The 20,813-nt window shown below is 33.6% G+C and overlaps 1 protein-coding gene across 2 annotated transcripts in view; it reads left to right on the top strand.

Moving 5' to 3' along the window:
- The window catches only part of TMEM65 (transmembrane protein 65), a 57,807-nt gene extending 38,890 nt beyond the window's left edge, over positions 1-18,917 (top strand). Inside the window, exons 3-7 of one of the 2 annotated variants that reach the window (XM_039232025.1) lie at positions 2,435-2,502; positions 7,846-7,900; positions 9,187-9,229; positions 11,129-11,234; positions 18,236-18,917. In XM_039232025.1, coding sequence (XP_039087956.1) covers positions 2,435-2,502; positions 7,846-7,900; positions 9,187-9,229; positions 11,129-11,234; positions 18,236-18,337 — 374 coding nt within the window. In that variant the 3' untranslated portion in view covers positions 18,338-18,917. The remainder of the gene's footprint in view (positions 1-2,434; positions 2,503-7,845; positions 7,901-9,186; positions 9,230-11,128; positions 11,235-18,235) is intronic. The other variant, XM_039232026.1, reaches the window with a different exon arrangement.
- Positions 18,918-20,813: the final 1,896 nt, after the last annotated feature.

The following is a 20,813-nucleotide window of genomic DNA, read 5'->3' on the forward strand; positions in this document are numbered from 1 at the left end:
TGTTAAACTGTAGTTACCATCTAGAAATAAAGTTATACTTATGGTAAGGTTTCTTTAATTCCCAGTAAAAAGGATATTGTTTACTTTAATATGGATTTAAATTGGGTAATTTCAGAACTAGAAAGTCTGAGCTCAGAGCTAGGTAGATTTGTTCTCTGGTGGAGAAAATACTTAAGGCTTGCTGTTTGTAATGATGAAGAAAGTTAAGTTCATTTGACACTGCCAGGAAGAAGCTTATAAATGGTGCTGGTGTACTTTCTTTACGGTTATGAAAATAGTCAAGGCTAACACTGACATAATGTAAAACAGTTTGGGATCTTATTATAGAGACAGTGAAAGAAGAGAATGTTTTAACAGTGCAGTAAATTGAGTAGATTATAAGTGAAAGCTAAATATTAGATGTGATTTGCTGTTATAGAGTAGTATTTCCCAAAGGAAACTGAAGAAGTTACAAATTAATAGGAGATCATTACATACTAGAGAGTAAACTAACATAATTTTTTTAAAATTAATAACTAGTTATATTTTCTCTCAGAAGTAGAATATAATTTATATTAGAAATAAGTAACGTTTCCCAAATACCAAACCATTTAAGAATTCTTTAAGACCTTTTCCCCCCAGGTAATTTTTTCTGATTCCCCTAGCCTAGATTCATGCAGTTGATATCCATAGCCCAGTATAATACTGTTATCAGTTTTTCTGTAATATTGAAATGAACTGTTTACATGGTGTGTTATCATACTCTCTATCATAACTTCTTGAGGGCTGGTAACCAAGTCTTATTTATCTTTGTATCTCATACCCAGTGGAGTGTCCAGTACATGTTTATTTAACAATATGGAAATAGTATTTTTTCTTTTGTGTTGAAAATAAATTTTTATATATAGGACATGTTTATTTAGGTCTAAGCATAAAAACATGTTATATTTTATACTTCAGAGTTGCCTGTTACAGAATTTTGGATGTCTGGTAGTTAAGTAACTAGACAGGCAAAAAATCAAAGAGCTAAGGTTAGACTCTTTAGTTGAAAAATCCCATTTCATTAATACACGATTTGATTTTTATCATCTTTAATAACCTTTAAAATAATATTTTTGTAATTAAAAAATTCTATTTTTTATCTTGAACATTCTTACTTAATAGCAGAAAGAAATCTGAAATAACCTGGGATGTATATGCACCCTTTTCCTATGATGTTAGTATTCGATAGTTGTTTTGGGTAGAAGCATTTTTTGTTTTTTTTTGTTCACTGCTTATTAGCCTTCCCTGGGTTGGTGCAAAACTCACTATAGCAATATCAAACTTTCATAACTTCTAGATTATATTTTAATTATACTTTCTGTGGACTTAACCACAATAAAAGAAAAAAACCACTCTAAAGTCACTGAACACATACACCAATTGGCTTAAGGGACTATTTTTGGATACGGTATAAAATTCACAGTTTTGATATTTATCTAAAAAAGTCCTCAGTTGAATTGATGTTGACTATATCTTGGCAATTTTATAGATGAATTAGCATAAAGTCTTTTAACTGTCCCAGCTTTTAATCTGTTTCACAGTTTGCCTTCAATTCTCTTAATATGGAATTCTCTTCCTTTCCAGGTTAGTGGTCCTCAACTTAATTAACTAATGTTCATTGAGTATCTGCTACGCACTAGGCATTCTGCAACGTGCTGAAGATGCAAATATGAGAAAAAAATTGAGGCTAAATGTATAAAAAGTATATAGGTATTCTTCCTAGTTACACTTGTATTATGTCAGGTCATTCAGATTGTGTATTGGATAGCTAAGGTAAGGTGTGCTTTTGTTAGGATGAGGCCAAATTACATTTGATTTAAATCAAATAGTTGGTATATAGTTTGTGAAAGCTTTCAGGCATACCAATATGAGGGGGAAAAGACTGCGTATCGATGACTTATATAGATGAGATAAAGACATTTTTCTCACATTTGTCCAAAAAATTATTTAGTGAGTAAAAGCAACCATATAGTTTCCCTGAAATTTGATTCAAGGTATTTTTTATTATTTCTAATATGGAGCTTAATTTTATGATATCAGTCCTTAAGATATAAGAAATAGATTGATATCTGTAGCTTACAGGTAAAACATGGTACTTATAATGTATATTTACTTACTTGTTCTGCCATTAACTGTATGTACTTTTTAAGTGTAGCTAGTAAGAAAACAACCCAGAAGTCTAACACAATTACTTTTACATGTTACATGGTTTTAAATTTTGGTGTTTTCCTTACTGTAGCTTCTACAAAGTAGTTGAACTTATAGCAGAGGCAGAATCATTTGGCTATGGGGAATGAAAAGCAGATTTCAGAAGTTATCAGATCTGTATAGAAGAGTTTAATCATATGGTATGTTTTTATCATTTAAGTTACAGAAATCTTAATATATATTTTCTGTTTTTGGTGTTTTTCAGTATTCATCCACAATGCGATACCTTTCATAGGGTTTGGCTTTTTGGATAATGCAATTATGATTGTTGCAGTAAGTTCTTTCTTTCACCGCTTCTATTTTGAGTTAATAAAGAAATTAATGTAGTCTAAATTTTCCCAATGATTTATAGATTCTAGCTATAAAATTTTAATTAACATCATAATGAACAAGGCCAGTTTTACTATATTTCATGTTAATTAGGTGATTATTTAATTTTAAGGCATTATATGTATTAATCATTAAGACTTCAGGCAAAACATTGACAGTAATAAACAAATTTATTGGGTCTGTATTATTATGTTCTAGTTTCAACATTCTTGTTAAATAAAAAAGTATGTAAAATTTTCTGATGTTCTTTAATTTTATTGACTGTTCTCATAACGTATATGTTATTTGGTTAGTTCTTTGTTCAGGTTTTCCATGTAGAAATGTTTTAAGGGGTGTTTTGATATACAGTCTCTCCATTTAACCGAAAGGTATTTTAAATTTCAGTCGAGAACACTGTAAATATACCTGCCTTCTGTCTTTATTCTATTGTAGTGTTAACAGATAGCTCCCCTTTGCTGTGGTCTTTTTGACGTAATAAGAGTGTTCCTTAAGTGTTTAATCTCAGAGAAGGCTTATTTTCCTTTCTTACCACCGAGTAACATCTTTTATTAATGAATACCAATATTGTCCCAATTTCTAAAGACAGATATTAAAATATTTGTCCTCTAAAACTGCCCAGTGCTCTCTCCACTTCTCTTCACTTGACTCTAACTTCAAAAAATTCTGTAAATGGTAGCTGTTGTGTAGGAGACTGTTAAAAAAAAAAAGTGATTTTAGGATTATTAAATGTGAGGAAAATACATATAAGAGATGCAAGGGTTTTTTTAATTTTTATTTTTAGCGTTTTGGAGGTCACATGTACTACATATGGACATAAATAGGATATTTGGTTTAAAAACAGGGATTAAAAGTATCATTTACATTGTGCAGATTATACAATTTGCTTAAAGAATATCTAAAATCCTTAAAAGAATATCTAAGAAGAATTTTTTTTTACACTATTAGGTCGTCTCCTCTTATTTCCAGATTAATGGTGGTCAGGTATCACACAGCAGGAAGGTGTCCTGCTACCTAAATCGTCACAGAAGATACTGTAACCTGCACACTACTTGAAAGTGAAAGCATCCATTGCATAATTCTTTAGCAAAGAGGTCTGGCGAGACTCTCTAAGATATAATTTCGGAATGCTAGTTTTTTGACCGATTATGACATTTTCCTAATGTGTATAAACGAATTAAAGTGGCCAATTTATATATCTGTGAATGTGAGAATAGATCTGTGAATATTCAGCAACCCAGAACCACACTGCTTTTTCTGAGATTACTAAAATTTGAATTGGTTAGATCATTTAAATAGTCAATAAATAGTAAATCATATCTAATTGTCATGAAAACCCCATTATGATGAATTTATAAGCTGTAGTTAAGACTTGATGTATTCTTAAACACTTTGTCTCAATTAAAGCTTCTCTGTGCAAACATTTCTTTTAGTTTCACACAATTCAGTATTTTAGTTTCTCTTAATTGACAGCTAGTATCCATAGTACCATCTTCATATTCGTTTGGTTTTTTTCCACCTCAATAGGGCAGACCTTAGATAGTCAAATAATGAAAGACTATTATTGCTACAAGGTCATATTGAGATGATATATTTTATATAAAGAGAGGTGAATAGAGATTTTGAAGAGAGGTCAGAATGGAGAAACTGGGTAGCTCCTTAGATCCTGAATAAGACCTTCACAGTGTGCTCTTATCATTTCTTTGAAATAAACACCTAAAGTAACAGATAATCTGCATCTAAATAGAGCTATCAACAAAACAAAACACCCACATTCTAGAGTCATTATTGTAGTGTTGTTTACTGTTTTCTGTTACTCAGGCCTGTGTCTCATTATTAGTATAACTGAGAGTGAACTGTTTTTCCAGGTCCGGATGATTGACTCCAAGTTAGTAATACTTGTTCTTGAAGTCTACATTGAAGTCCAGTTTCAGGGACTTAACACCAGTTTTTGCTTATGTAATACTGAAGTAAATGTTTAAAACACTGGCTTCAATAACAGTATTATGTGTGACAAAATGTTATTCCGTGATAATTGCAAACTAGTTCAGGACAGTGAAAGTTTCTAAAGAGGTTTTATAATAGATTGCTGAAACTAAAATATGTAAGTAATGTAAACTCTAGAATCTATATTAGGGAGAATAGTGGTCATCATTATCTGAAGAATGTTTTTCACCTTTTAATTTTTTAAAAACACTGCCTCCGAACATTGAGGGTAGCCTTGATTGTTTTACAGTGGTTAAGTTAAGGAAATATTTGAGTCTCCTTTTCTCTCATGCCACAGACATTTGATGTTTTCCTCTTTCCTGCTGTACTGTCTTGGTTGCTTTCCTAGCTGTAGTCATTAAAAACAAATTCCTATGTAATTTCCTGTAATAGATTTGACCTTTATTGTTGGCTGCTGTTCATACTCAGCCTTTGGTTTCATAGTTTTTTATTATATTTTTGAATACAAAAATATATTTGTATTAGTATTGCTAATACTATAAGAGCAATTAGTATTGCTTTTTATAACTTCTATTTTAGTGGGGTTTTTGGATTATGTTTCTTACAATTTAATTAGAATAGAATTTATTAGAATTCCAGAGCAATTTAAGTGTATTCAGGTGATGAGCCAGATATAATTTTGAGATAACTAGTATTAGATGTATTTATAATTTCTTCTGTACTCGTTAACATAAAATTTGATATAACTATGAGAAAAAGTCAAGAGTGGTACTCCATTGTCCTCAAACTCTCTTTGACTTCATTTTAGGCTTTCATATTATTAGGAGGTCCTTCAGGTTTCTTAAAGTTAACTAAATGATTAAGCGCTTAAATACTTTTTAAATAGATGTATTGCAAACATATTTTTCTTGGGGTGTTCCTAATAATTTACTGCCACCTAAGATGCTATATTTATTTCTTCTATGTTGTACCTATCAGGTGCCATTCTTCTCTATTAGTGCTCTAGGTTTTTGTTATCTTTGTGGGTTGTTTTTTTATTTTTGCATCCATATATAAAGATACACATTTTTATTCTTTGTGCAGGTTCTCTTTTTTTCTTCAGAAATCTGGGGTTTTTTGGTACCTTTACAACTCTCCTTGTTGTTTTAGTGCATGGGAGACTTTTATGCATCAGGCTGTTCTCTCCATATCCAAGAATTTTATTTTATAATTTTTTATTTTTATTTTATAATATTTTTATTCTTATTTTTGAGTGAGAGAGAGAATACAGACAGGGGAGGGGCAGAGAGAGAGAGAGAGAGCGAGCATGAGCAGGGGAGGGGCAAAGAGAGGGAGACACAGAATCCAAAGCAGGCTCTAGGCTCTGAGCTGTCAGCATAGACCCCAACGCGGAGCTTGAACTTGTTTAACTGCTAGATCATGTCCTGAGCCAGTCAGATGATCAACTCTCTGAGCCACGCAGGCACCCTAAAGAAGAATTGTAGTTTATTTTATTTTACATTTTAAATTATTTTTATGTTTGTTTATTTTTGAGAGACAAAGCGTGAGTGGGGGAGGGGCAGAAAGAGAGGGAGACAATCTGAAGCAGGCTCCAGGTTCTGAGATATCAGCACAGAGCCCGACACGGGGCTTGAACTCGTGAACTATGAGATCATGACCTGAGATGAAGTCAGATGATTAACTGACTGAGCCACCTAGACGCCCTAAGAAGAATTGTATTTTAATTTTTTTTTAACGTTTTATTTATTTCTGAGAGACAGAGAGAGACAGCATGAGCAGGGGAAGGTCAGAGAGAGAGGGAGACACAGAATTTGAAGGAGGCTCCAGGTTCTGAGCTAGCTGTCAGCAAGCACAGAGCCTGACGTGGGGCTCGAACCCACAAGCTGTGAGATCATGACCTGAGCCGAAGTCAGACGCCCAGGTGCCCCAAGAATTGTATTTTAAACCAAAAGGCCTAGGGAAGAGAAAACTGAGGAAAACTTGACTCAGCTTCTCTTCAGTTTTATAAATAATTAATTAATGCAGTATTTCTACTTTACCAAATAGGTGGTTCTTTTTTTTCTCCGTAACTGTCAATGAGATTTTAAAACTTATTGGGGCTCCTGGGTGGCTGTCAGTTAGGCATTTGACTTTGGTTCAGGTCATGATCTTACAGCTTGTGAGTTTGAGCTCTGCCGTTGACCTCTGTGCTGACAGTTTGGAGCCTGGAGCCTGTTTCAGATTCTGTGTCTCCTCTTTCTGTCCCTCCACTGCTTGTGTACTGTCTCTCTCTCTCTTTCTCAAATATAAATAAACATCTAAAAATGATTTAGAAATTTTGAAGCATCAGTATTCAGGAGGAAAATTAAGTCTACTTATGTCAGCATTGCCCCAGTAGTAGAACTGAATTAGCACAATAGACTGTAGGATTTTTTCTGTATTCTATGTAATGACCCGTTAGAATAGTTTAATCTTCATTTTAATTCTTCTGTTTAAAATGGAAGTAAAAATACGAGTCCTTGTCTTCCGAATGGGATGGATGTGGAAAGTCCAAAACTCTCAATAAATTCAGTGCAAAAGCTATTTTGCTAGGGCTCTATTGTACAAGAAGCTGTTGTTGCTTATAAATGAATCATGTAACCTCATGACTTAATGGTTAAAGAGCAAAGTGATATAAAGATAAATTTTGAAGTCTGATCTCTTGGATCCCTAGAAACTAGTTTTTTACTGTTTTTGATAGACTAAATAACAATGGTAAATCATTCAGAATTTAAAATTAGGTGAGTTAGTCTTCCTTGTGTTCCACGAGGTTTGTTTGTTTGTTTATTTATTTAATTTAGAGAGGACACATGGGGGAGGGGCAGAGAGAGTGTGAGAGAATTCTAAGCAGGCTTCATGCTGTCAGTGCAGAGCTCAGTGTGGGGCTTGAACTCAAAAACCGTGAAATCATGACCTGAGCTCAAATCAAGAGTCAGATGTTTAACCAGCTATGCTACCCAGGCGCCCCTGTGTCCTGAGAGGTTTAAAGCATCTTTCTCTGTGGTTTGAAAATATAAATTCTAGATTTTTAATTATGGATTACATTGTTCTTTGTGTAACAGTTCTATTTATTGCTATTTTTTATTATTTTTATGAAAGCCTAATTTTAATGAATAAAATGATATCGATTTTTTTTGTGTGAATGCGTATATTTAGTTAAGTGCATTACTATATTATATATGAATATTTTTTGATATTTTATGTATATAATTTTGTTGCAGTAACATGTTGGTTTAACTATTTTATCTGTTTTTACTAACTTTGCTATTTTTTATAGTCACTTCATTCATGTTGAAGATTAATTTCTTCATAATCATTTTTCAGGGAACCCATATTGAGATGTCTATTGGAATTATTTTGGGAATTTCAACTATGGCAGGTACTTAATAATAGTACTATTATTATCCCATTGTTTGTATACTTATAAAACGTTCCAGTCGGTTAGGTCTAGAAGCAGATACTTAACCTGAATAGGTTTACTCATTGAGATGTCTCCTTAACACTATTCTTCTGTTACTTTTGTATATGTTGTACTTTTCCTGAGAAATTTTAGGTACTTTATGTTAGCTAATGGGTAACAATGCTGTACTGACTACATTAAAATAAGTTTTTCTCTTTTTTTTTTAATTAAAAAAAGTTTATTAATTTTTAGAGAGAGAACCAGCATAAGTTGGGGAAGGGCAGAGAGGGAGACAGAGGAGCCAAAGCTTGGGTTTTGTAGCCAAAGGTTTGTGGGTCTTGAACTCACAAACCTTGAGATCATGACCTGAGCTGAAATCAAGTCACCTGCCTAACTAGTTGAGCCACCCAGGTGCCTCAATAAGTTTTTGTCTTAATTCAGCATTATCCTAAAAACTTTTTACCCTTATTTCTGGTAAGTTATTTATTTTCAAGGGTAGAAAAATTGGAGAAGGAAATACAAATTTGAAAATCTAATTCGGTTCTATTACCTTCTTTCTGCCAGTTACTACTCTATTTTTTTATGATGGTGAAATTTGGGAATGGTTCAGTGTTGTGTTTATTGTGTTGAAAGTAGGTAGTAGATGGGTTAATAAAAGAGACATTTCTTCTCTATATGATTTTCTTGAATTTCGGACCTATGCGTAAAACTTTACTCTAAGGGCACCTGGGTGGCTCAGTCGGTTAGGCGTCTGACTTCAGCTCAGGTCATGATTTTATGGTTTGTGAGTTTGAGCCCTGCATTGGGCTCTGTGCTGACAGCTCAGAGCCTGAAACCTGCTTCAGATTCTACCTCTGTCTCTCCTTCTCTCTCTCTCTCTGCCCCTCCCCTGCTTGCTCTCTGTCGCTCTCAAAACCAACAACAACAACAACAACTTCAACTTTCAAATATCCAAATTTCCTTAAATATAATGAAAGATAAAACTACAAAATACTTTATAGGTATTGACACCAAAATTGAAACTGGCTGCGATAATAGAAAAATCTATTATTTGATGGAAATACAATACTATAATCTCAGGAGACTTGTGTTCTATTTGAAATCTTGATTCAAAGGTATTCAGTGAGTTACTTTGGATGTAGTTGTTATAGTTTCAGAAACTGTGATAACTCAGATCAGTTCTTTACTGATGATATAGTGATGTATCAGAATGATTTTGCTGGTTCCTATCTGACAATTCACTTACCTACTTCTCAATTTTCTAGCTGCTGCTTTGGGAAATCTTGTGTCAGATTTAGCTGGACTCGGGTAGGTCCATTTATTTATTCATTTGTGCCTGTGTGTACTGAGCTTGCTCTCTTTCTATTCTCTATTCTTTAATTGAGAGGGATTAAGAAATGGGATATTTATTGTGTGTGCTTTCAAACTAAAGTTTTAAATTTATTTTTTTCCTAAATCAATAAGTGCTAAATCTTTGGTGTACATCAAATATGGAATGTCAGTGTTACACCTCAGAATTAGTATCTCTGGGTGTAAGAACCTGGAATTTGTGTTTAAATCCTTTCAAGAGATTGATACATGCAAAAAAGATTTCTAAAACGACCAAAATGTAAGCACAGCTTAATTTTTACTTACTGAGGTATTTATATGTATGTTATAGACATTTCCAGCATGAGGCAGGATTAATAGCAAGAATCCCCATCATTATTTCACCCTACTCTTCTCTCACTAAGCCCAAAGATAAAAGATATGGCTCAAATGTGAGGATACTGACTGGGCATGTTTTCTGGCGAGAGGAACTTTCAAAAGGCATAATGGCAGGAGCACACGTGGGAATGGCCAGAGAGCATTACATGGGTTTGGCCAGCTTTTGCTCTCCTTATTTCATTGGCAGGAATGATGGAACAAAATGAGGATGTCTGCTTAGAAAAGGCCAGCTTTTTCTCTTTCTCACTTTACATTCTCTCTTCTGAGCAACACATGGTCTGGGCTGCCTCTTGAGCTAGAGGAAGCCTGGAAATTATAAATTAGACTAAGTTGGCATTAATTACTGTGATAAACATATTCTCTTTTGCTCAGTCTTTGGCTCTGTTTCTTCCTTTCTTGGTTTATTAGAGTGGTAAGGTTTGAGATTTCGATTTGGTTCTAGTGGAAGTCTACTTAGCCCTATAATTTCAGAAAAGGCAGCTTCATAAGTGATCTGACCCTATATATTAGACTTCTGTACTGGAGTTTGGGGCCAAAGCTACTGTTAAAAAGATTTACAGTTTCTTTGCTTCTAGGCCATTTTATATTCCTGGGATTTGTGACATTAATATATAATGATATCACCCCTTACACATTTCCATTTCTCTGTTTCCAACATTAATGTTAACAATGGTAATATTAGAGTTCCTGTGATAGCTTTTTATATTTAATAGAACCAAATGATCTAATAGAATTTAAGGCTATTTAATTTTAGATTGCATCATGAAACAGTTATTTTTGATTAGAGATAAAGATTTTGTTGGGAGTCTTTCTATTTAAGAACTATTTCTCCTCTGCCTTTAAAAAATATCATTAAATAACAAATACTACATTTTATTGATTCTTAGATACACAGTTCTTTTTAGAACTTAACGTACCTGGTATTGGGACCCATCTTAAAATTGATGTATGCATAGTTTAATTGGCAATTCTTTTTTTCTTACAGTTCATAAAGTAAGTTTGTATCCAATAAATGATGGGAAAATAGACTTGATAAATACTTGAGATGGCCTTGAAAATTCAAGACTGTTTTTCTTAGTGTATCAATCTGATAAATTTTGGAAATTTTTGCTTTCTGGTGAATAGTTATTAATTGATACCATACATTAAAATGCTTTGAATTTGGAATAAGCACATAACTGTTAATTGTTGCAAAAGTTTTTATATACTTTGAATTGGTCTTTTTAAAGTAATTGTGGAGAATAATTGCTCTAAGTCAACTTGCTTACTTGTGTATCAAATATATTAATACTAAATATTTTTAAATAGATATTTAGATATCTAAATGCACAATATATTTATGCACAATAAAAATGGAAGTTGTCAAAAACATTTCTGGAGTGCCAGTTAACAGGTGTAAAGTTATCTTGTTTTTGTTTTTGTTTGTAGTAACTAGTTCATTATCTTGAGGACATTTGTGTGTCTCTTTAAAAACTTATATTCTGTCCTGTTTTTTTAAAGACTTGCAGGCTATGTTGAAGCTTTGGCTTCCAGATTAGGCTTGTCAATTCCTGATCTTACACCAAAACAAGTGGACATGTGGCAAACACGTGTTAGTACACATTTTGTAAGTACTTTATATGGTTTGTGATAATGAATTCAGGTAGCTAGATCAAGACATTGTATAGTTTGGTCCTCTGAGAAATTTCAGACAAAATTTATTTGAGGGGAGGTGGTTGTTTTTGTTTTTGTTTTTGTTTGTCTGAGTGGAGTTTTTAACAAAAATTGTGTAAGTTTTGGCAGTTTTCAGAAGAATAGTAATTTTGTATTAACTATTTTTTATAGTGTAACTAAGTTTTAAAGTATTCTTTACATGATTCGATTACTGTTAAAGAATATGTCTTATGTGCTAGAAACTGAAGGACAGAAAATGAATATAAACTGTACTTATTTTTACGAATTGTTTAGGTAAGCAACCAAACATGTAAACAAACTATAATTTGGTGTGACATACACAATTATAGAATTATGCACTAGAAATAGCAATAGCATAAGTAAGAATTAATATTTTGTGGGGAAGAATTTTTTTGGTGGGAAGATTTCTTGGCAGTTATTGGATCTAAGCTGATCTTTGAATTATTGATGAGACATTTACTAGGTGAACAAGAGAATTCCAAGTACATTGACTAACAAGTAGAAAGGCATGATAAAAACAGGGTATGATCAGAGAAATACAAAAAATTAGGCATTACTTGACTATAATAAGTAGTAGGTGAGAATAGAAGCAGCAGTAGAAAAACAGTATTGGAGAAGTGAAAAATGGATCAGACAGGAAAGACATTGTATAAGCTATGCTAAGGAGCTTGAACCTCATACCTAGGTGATGGAGAACTAGTGACGAATTTTAAATAGGACGGAAACTGAATGGATCCTAATGTCACTAAGTCAAGACAAAAAGGAGGAGGAACAAGTTAGTAAGGCAAGGTAATGAGTTCTGTTTTCAATAAGTTGAATTTGAGACTAATAGGACATTGAAGTGATGATGCTGAGTAGGCATTTAGATTAAAAGTTTAGAGTTGGAGAGATCTTGAATTAGAGATGATGAGTATTCTCAATCATTTATTCAACAAATATTTATTGTTTACCTACTATATATCCCCAGTACATATGTAGGAGTTTTGAATATATTGGTTGACAAAACAAGATCTTTTTTTCTCAGAGATCTTACATTCCAGCAGTGGAGAGAAGACAATAAAACTGACAAAATGTTTAATGTATTAGAAGTTTGCAAATGTCATAGGAATTTTAAAAAGCGCAGGGTAAAAGAGGTTGGGAGTGCTGGGATGGAGACAGATTGCAGGAGTAGGTAGGAAGGTCGCTGTGGGCTGCACTGAAAAGGTGATAGGTAAAACCGTGGGGGAAGTAAGATTCGACAGGGCACCGCTTCCCCAGGTGTGGTGCCAGGGCCAGCGGGGACGTTACCTGACCACTTGTTAGAAATGCATAGCTCAGCCTCCTCCTTAGACCTAGTTCTGTAAAAAATCATCTGTGTGTCTATATCCTGCAATTTTTAGATAAATTGAAGTGAGACTAGCTGGCTAGTATCAGCCAGCATTGTTGAGGAATCGGGATATTCTAACATTCTAGCAATTTTGGTTAACATTTTAGCAATACAGTTGGGATCAAGATTATTTTCCTGGAGTTTCTTCTCACATAATAATTCTGTTTTTTTCTGTATTATAAATAGATCCATTCTCCTCTTCTACTATAAAAGTACCTCACTTACTAAACCAGGATTTATATATATATTTTGTGTGTTTGTGTATTTTGATAAATCTTCCACCAGTGATTCTCTTCTTTAGTTGTTGACTCTGCTTATTTTCTGTTAGGGTAAAATCTACTCTGTAACATTTGTTCAACAAACAGCCTAAAGGAATTTAAGTTATTGATCAGCAATTTATTAATGACATAAGCTAACTCTGACATTTACTCGTAATAGAATATATGCAAATACACATGCAGGTTCCTATTCATATAGGCTGTCTGTTTTAAAACCTCATTTATGATTTGGCTATTTGAAACTCAGAAAACATTCTCTTGTAGAACCATATTACAAGATGTACTCAAGTTCTTAGATTAGCCCCAGTGTAGTTAATTATAGGGCCTAGACTGTCATAAAACCTGATAATAATATATAAGTAACTGATTTTTCTTTTCTTTTTCTTTTAATGTTTATTTATATTTGAGAGAGAAAGACAGAGCACAAGCAGGGGAGGGGCAGAGAGAGAGGGAGACACAGAATCTCAAACAGGCTCCAGGCTCTGAGCTGTCAGCACAGGGCCCGACATGGCGCTCAAACTCACAAACTGCAAGATCATGACTTGAGCCGAAGTCGATGCTTAAGCTGACTAAGCGACCCAGGTGCCTCATTAACTGATTGTTCCGTGGAAAAAATGTTTCCTGAATCATGGAGCCAGAAAAGGATATCCCACTGTTTTCCTGCCTCTCTGCCCTATTGACTTTATGCCCCATTGAGATGATGGGTTGGAACTTAAATGGAGAGGAAAGGCTAGGTTTCCACAGACAACAGTAACAAGCATTCTAACAAATAGGTGGGAAGTGGACATGGAGCCTGTTGGCAATGGTCATTTCACGTGTTTGGGGAAGTCAGGAATCTAAAATAAAATACATTCCATGTGTATATAAGTAAATATGAATAAGTAAATATAAATGAATACAAACTTCAGAATAAGAGTCTAGGATTAACTTTTTCAGCATCAGGAATGAAGAAAATTTCTGCTTATTAAAACTCTCTAGCACTGATACTTTTCTACTTTTGGCGTGATGAAAGTGATAAATTTATTAATATAAAGCATGGACCTACTACCACCACCACTGTCACTACTACCACCAACAAACCCAAAAAAATAATAGACTTGAAAATTTTTATGCAAGATCTTTGTCAAAACATTAGTGTCTACACTTGAAATTTATTAGAAAAATGTAGGGTCTGATAGATAAAGGGACATTGTATAGGAAAAATGTGTTTTATTTTACTCAAGACTGTGGATTAGGTAGCTATCATATACCTGTAATGTTTGATAGAACTTACTTTATTTCTTTGGTTTTCTTTGTATAACTAACGGGAAGTTCCTAGAAGAGAGAGACAGACTGCATCTAATTAGTCTTTGTCTCATTGGTACCTAACACAGAATTTGGCATATAGTAGATTCGCAGTAAATGTTTGCATGAAGAAATGAAACTTAATTGAAAAGTATTTGACCTTGATGGTCCTCATAGAAATGCAAATTTAAAAAATTATTTACAAAAGTAAAAATTTAAAATGTTCATAATGTAGGTATGGTTGTAGAAAAATTGGTGTATATATACATATACAGTTGACCCTTGAACAACACAGGGGTTAGGGATCCCAACTCCCCATGCAGTTGAAAATCCACGTATAACTTTTGACTTAAAAACTTAACTACTAATAGTTTACTGTTAACTGGAGCCCTTACCAATAACATATACGGTTGATTAACACCTGTTTTGTGTCTTATATACTGTATCCTTACAATAAAGTAAGCCAGAGAAAAAAATGTTGCTAAGAAAATCATGAGGAAGAGAAAATACACTTATGGTACTGTGCTGTGAAAACCCCCATATCAGTAGACCCACACAGTTCAAACCAGTGTCTTTCAAGGGTCAGTTGTATTTCAGCTGGTATATATGAATTTGTAGTCAATTTTGTCCAGAAGAGACAGCATGACCTTCATTACCCTATGAATATGCACAGGTATTCATACTATTTGACTTTAAATAAATCATTAGGGAAGAACTATAGACAGAAATGTTTATTGTATTATCACTTATAATGGTGAAAAATAGCAATGATTTTTAATGGTATAAGGAGAGCTTTAAGCAGATTATGGGCCATCAATTTAGGGGAATTTAGAAGTTTTTATATTAAGTTTATGAAACAGTTTGGAAAAGAGCTTCTATAACATGTGTGGCTGTTAGGGGCGAGGCAGAACACAAAGCTGTTTCCATAATGGTTAGACCTACATATAATTAGGTATATATGGGGATAAACATAAAAAAGGAATATATACAAAAAGGAGCAAATTCAAATCTATTGAGAGTATTTGGTGAGGTTTTTTCCCCTATCTTCCTATCTTCAGACATTAAAGTATTTGTACAGTTTCTAAGCAGTGTTTTTCTACTTGAGTATTTCCTTGTTGTTATTTCATGGAGAGTTAAAAAAAACTTTCCTAGTTGTATTGAACTTCAAATATTACTTGTTCTAGAACCTTTTTGTAGCTTATTATTTTTTAATTGAAGTATAGTTGACATATATTTCAGGTGTGCAACATAGTGATTCAACAATTATGTACATTACAAAACAATAAGTATAGTTACCATTTGTCACTATACAAAGTTATAATATTTTTTACTATATTTCCTATGCTGTACTTTCCTTCCTCATGACTTACTTATTTTGTCATTAGAAATTTGTACCTCTTAGGGCCCTTTACCTATTTCACCTCTCCCCCACCACTCCTCTCTGGCAATCACCGCTTTGTGTTCTGTATTTATGAGTCTATTTCTGTTTTTTGTTTGTTTTGTTTTGCTTTTTAGAATCCATGTGTAAGTGAAATTATATGTTACTAGTCTTTTTCCTTTTGACTTATTTTCACTAAGCATAATACCCTCTAGATCCATCTGCATTGTCATGAATGGCAAGATTTCATTCTTTTTTTATGAGTAATACTACATTGTGTATGTGTGTGTGTGCATGTGCATACTTACACATATGCAAGTATACAAATGCATATACATATACACACATATACATGTATGTATACACATACATCCACATGCGTGTGTGTGTATGTGTGCATGCACACACATACACACATACTACATCTTCTTGATCCATTCATCTGTCAGTGGACACTTAGGTTACTTCCATATCTTGGCCATTGTAAATAATGCTGCATTAAACATAGAGGTGCATATATGTTTTCGAATTCATGTTTTTATTTTCTTTGAGTAAATGCCCAGAAGTGGAATTAGTGGATCACGTGGTATTTTTATTTTTAATTTTTTGAGGAAGTTTCATTCTGTTTTCCATAGTGGCTGCACCGTATACATTCCCACCAGTAGTGCACAAGGGTTTCTTATCTCCACATCCTCATCAATATTTGTTATTTCTTGACTTTTTAAAAATTTTGTATAATTAACATACAGTGTCATATTAGTTTCACGTGTGCAGTATAGTCATGCGGCAATTCTTTTTTTAAAAAATGTTTTTATTTATTTTTGAGAAAGACAGAATGTGAGTGGGGGAGGGGCAGAGAGAGAGAGAGGGAGACACAGAATTCGAAGCAGGTTCCAGGCTCTGAGCTGTTAGCACAGAGCCTGACGCAGAGCTCAAACTCACAAATTGCAAGAACATGACCTGAGCCAGAGTTGGACACTTAACTACTGAGCCACCCAGGCTCCCCTTTGATGCAACAATTCTATACATTACTCCATGCTCCTCACGATGCATGTGCCCTGAATCTTCTTCACCTATTTTACCCATTCCCTCACCCACCTACCATCTGGTAATCCTCTGTTCTCTATAGTTAAGAGTCTGTTTTAAGGTTTGTCTCTTTTTTCCCCTTTGTTTGCTTTGATTCTTAAATTTCACATATGAGTGAAATGGTATTTGTCTTTCTCTGACTTATTTTGCTTAGCATTATACTCTCTTGCTCCATCCATGTTGTTGCAAATGGCAAGATTTCATCCTTTTTATGGCCGAATGATATTTCAGTATAAACACACACACACATCTTCTTTATCCATTCGTCTATCAGCAGACCCTTGGGCTGCTTCCATAGTTTGACTATTGTAAATAGTGTTGCATTAAACATAGGGGTGCATATATTCTTTTGAATTAGTATTTTTGTATTCTTTGAGTAAATACCTAGTAGTGCAATTACTGGATCATATAATAATTCTATTTTTAATTTTTTGAGCAACCTCCATACTAGTTGCCAGAGTGGCTGCACCAGTTTGCATGCCTACAGTAGTGCAGGAGGGTTTCTTTTTCTCCACATCTTTCCCAATGCTTGTCTCTGGTGGTTTTGATTTTAGCCATTCTGACAAGTGTGAGGTGATATGTCATTGTGGTTTTGATTTGCATTTCCCTGGTGATGAGTAGTGTTGAGCAGTTTTTCTTGTGTTGGCCATCTGTATGTCTTCTTTGGAGAATTGTCTGTTCAGGTGCTCTGTCCATTTTTAAATCATTTTGGGTTTTTTATTTTTGGTGTTAGGTTATAGGAATTATATATATATTTTGAATATTAACCCCTTATTGGTTATATCATTTGTAGATATTTTCCCCCATTCAGTAGATTGCTTTGTCATTTGTTAATGGTTTCCTTTGCTGTGCAAAATCTTTTTAGTTTGAAGTAGTCCTTAATTGCGTGTTTTTTCCGTTTGTTTTTTTCTTGTCTGAGAGGAGACAGATTCAGAAAAATGTTGCTAAGACTGATATCCAAGAGATTACTGCCTATGTTTTCTTTTAGGATTTTTATGGTTTCAGGTCTAATATTTAGGTCTTTAATCCATTTTGAGTTTATTTTTGTATATGATGTAAGAAATTGATCCAGTTTCTTTCTTTTGCATGTAGCTGACCGTTTTCCCAGCACCGTTTATGAAACTGTCCTTTCCCCATTGCGTATTCTTACCTCCTTTGTCATGTGTGGCTTACTTTTGAAAAAAAATGCTTATTCATTTATTTTGAGAGAAAGAGAGCATAAGTTAGGGGGGAGCAGAGAGAAAGGGAGAGAGAATTCCCAGGCAGGCTCCATGCTGTCAGGGCAGAGCCCAATGTGGGGCTCGATCTTACAAACCTCAAGATCATGACCCAAGCTGAAATCAAGTCAGGCGCTCAACCAACTGAATCACTCAGGCACCCCATATGTGCCTTATTTTATATTTAAGTTATTGTGGTCAAAAGAAATGCAATTATAGTTTAATTTTACAATACATAGTAATTGTTTATCATAGATACTTAGGCAAGGGTTCTTCTTTTAGGGATAAAATAACTTTCAAAAATGTTTTCTTTTGTTTCCTTAGGGCAAAGCTGTTGGGGTGACTATTGGCTGCATTCTAGGAATGTTTCCTTTGCTTTTCTTTGGAGGAGGTGAAGAAGATGAAAAACTGGAAAAGAAAAATTAACCCTCTTAGAATATCTATAAAAAGATGTAAACTAATGTACCTCAATTACTAAATATGCTGTCACAACATTTAGGAATTAAGACAATAACAGTGTATAGATATGGGATCAAATAATTCAGCATGATTATGGAAAACACTAACTTATTGTGGCTTGGTTTTCTTAGGACATCTTTTTAAAAAAATGTTTAGTATCATTTTGTGTAAATTGTTGAAATCCTTTTTCATCAATGGCAGTCAACATTTTACCTTTTTCTTTATATATCATTTAAGTATCAGTCCTTGATGTACTGTACTGAGTTGGGGTTTGCCTATTTGTTATTTCATGTGTGTGCATGCATGAAAGGGTCTTCTGTTGTGGCTGTTGTTCTCTACTTACAATCAAACCTTGAGACTTTTTTCCCAATTACTTAAGATGTTTACCATAAGTTAAAGGTTTTTCTTTTTACTCTATTTGGCAACATCAATTTTGTACTGTTTTACAGTAAACACTTGCAATCATAAATTCCAGTCACCTTTTTAACTCCTTCTATTAAAGATAGACGCACACTTCAAGTATTTTAAGTATCTATTACTCATTTTAATTTTCTTTTTTTTTTTTTTTAATGTTTTTATTTATTTCTAGGAGAGAGAGAGACAGTGTGAGCAGGGGAGGGTCAGAGAGAGAGGGAGTCACAGACTGAAACAGGCTCCAGGCTCTGAGCTGGCAGTCAGCACAGAGCCCGACGCGGGGCCCGAACCCACGAACCGCGAGATCATGACCCAAGCGAAAGTCGGACGCTTAACCGACTAAGCCACCCAGGCGCCCCTCATTTTAATTTTCACACCTCACTGTCACAAGAGCCAGAGGTTAATCAGAATGAGTAATTATGTGGTGTCCTTATTACATAAAACCATAAATGTTAATAAGTGTATTTTCAATTGATTTTTTTTTTATCTTTAATGTCTCAATTTTGAATCATTACATGGTAGTTTCTAACTCCTTAGGGGAAGAAAATGATTATTTTAGGGTCTTTTATAAGTGAGGAGTATGGAATTAGGTAAAATAAGGAGTTTGACATGACACTTGGAAATTAAGAGGCTAAAACCTTTTTTTAGAGAAGAAGAAAATGGGAACTTCAGAGAAGGCTTATGGTATAAGCGGTGAAGTTGTGGTGTTTAGAGGGTTAATGGGATACAAATCATATTGTTTCGGATGAATTTCTTTTTCCCCAAAGTGTCTTCTCATCTGATTTGAATGAATCTGAGTACTCCATACTCATAATCATGATGTCTTATCTCATTTAGTGAATTTTATTTCTGGATAACTCACTTTAAGCTGAAAACTATATTTTATATTTTGCTTTTTTGCTATGAATAGTCTAGTAGTCAAAAGTTATGTGAGGAGAAATCTTTTTTTTTTTGTCTTTTTTCTTTTGTGATGTTCAAGTAATATTCTAGGTTGAAATTACTTATGTTCAGCCTTCCATATCTGACATATATAGTATAACTATGTATGAATCATAAATTTTAATTTTATGAAACTTTAAGTTTGTTAGCATATGGTCTGTAACATATGCTAAAAAATTACTCTTACTTGTAAGAGTAAACACATCATGGAGGAGAAAAACTGAAGTTAAAATTACTGTTTGGGCTACTGGAATTATTTATATTGCTAAAAAGATACAAAAGAAGAGAAACTTCTAAGATGGCTGTACTTACAGCTACCTTATTTTGAAGTTTTATTTGCACATATTTACTTTGACCTCTTATTTTCAGAGGGGCTCTTTTTTCCCACAAGGCAGTTTGTCACAAATTATGCTCTGTGATTTTCAAAATAATTTAAAGCTATCCTTTAGTCATAGATTTTTGAGAGACAAGAAGAAAATAAGTCATATAATATAAAAATAAATATATAACATTCTTATTATGCACAAATAATACAGCAGTCTCATTTGATCAAATGAGAATTACAAAAGTTGCCTCCTTAAACAGAATTGTCATTTTATCTTCCACCTAGTGCTACACACACACCCCAAAAAGAATTTATTACTTTAGCTGATAGGATTCGAGTGCTTATTTAAACAATTTTGAGGGGCGAGGGTAAACATTTAAGTGCTTGTATATTGCCAGTCCTTTCTGTTTTCTGAAAAGTATTTTATTGTGGTGCTTAAATTTTCCTCTTATTAATTAAATCCCATATCCAGAAACCTTGCCTGTGAGTACAGAAAGGGCTTTTCATTACTGGTTTCCAGTTTTTGCTCTTGAAAGTAGTCCTACAGATGCTTTCAGTTTAGCTGAGTGTCTGCAGAATTATTTAAGGTGTCAAAACATAGTATATATGTGTATATCCTTCATGTTGAAAGAAGGATATATATATTTTAATTTATGGACATAATAAAAATTTGAATCATTCAGATAATCAATTTTCAAAAAATGGGGCCCATTTGTCCTTAACTACACATCTTTTCAAGATCTTAGTCTATGCGAGTATTGGCGC

The sequence above is a fragment of the Hyaena hyaena genome, unplaced genomic scaffold, assembly GCF_003009895.1.
Source record: "Hyaena hyaena isolate Hyena2069 unplaced genomic scaffold, ASM300989v1 scaffold_62, whole genome shotgun sequence".
NCBI lineage: Eukaryota > Metazoa > Chordata > Mammalia > Carnivora > Hyaenidae > Hyaena > Hyaena hyaena.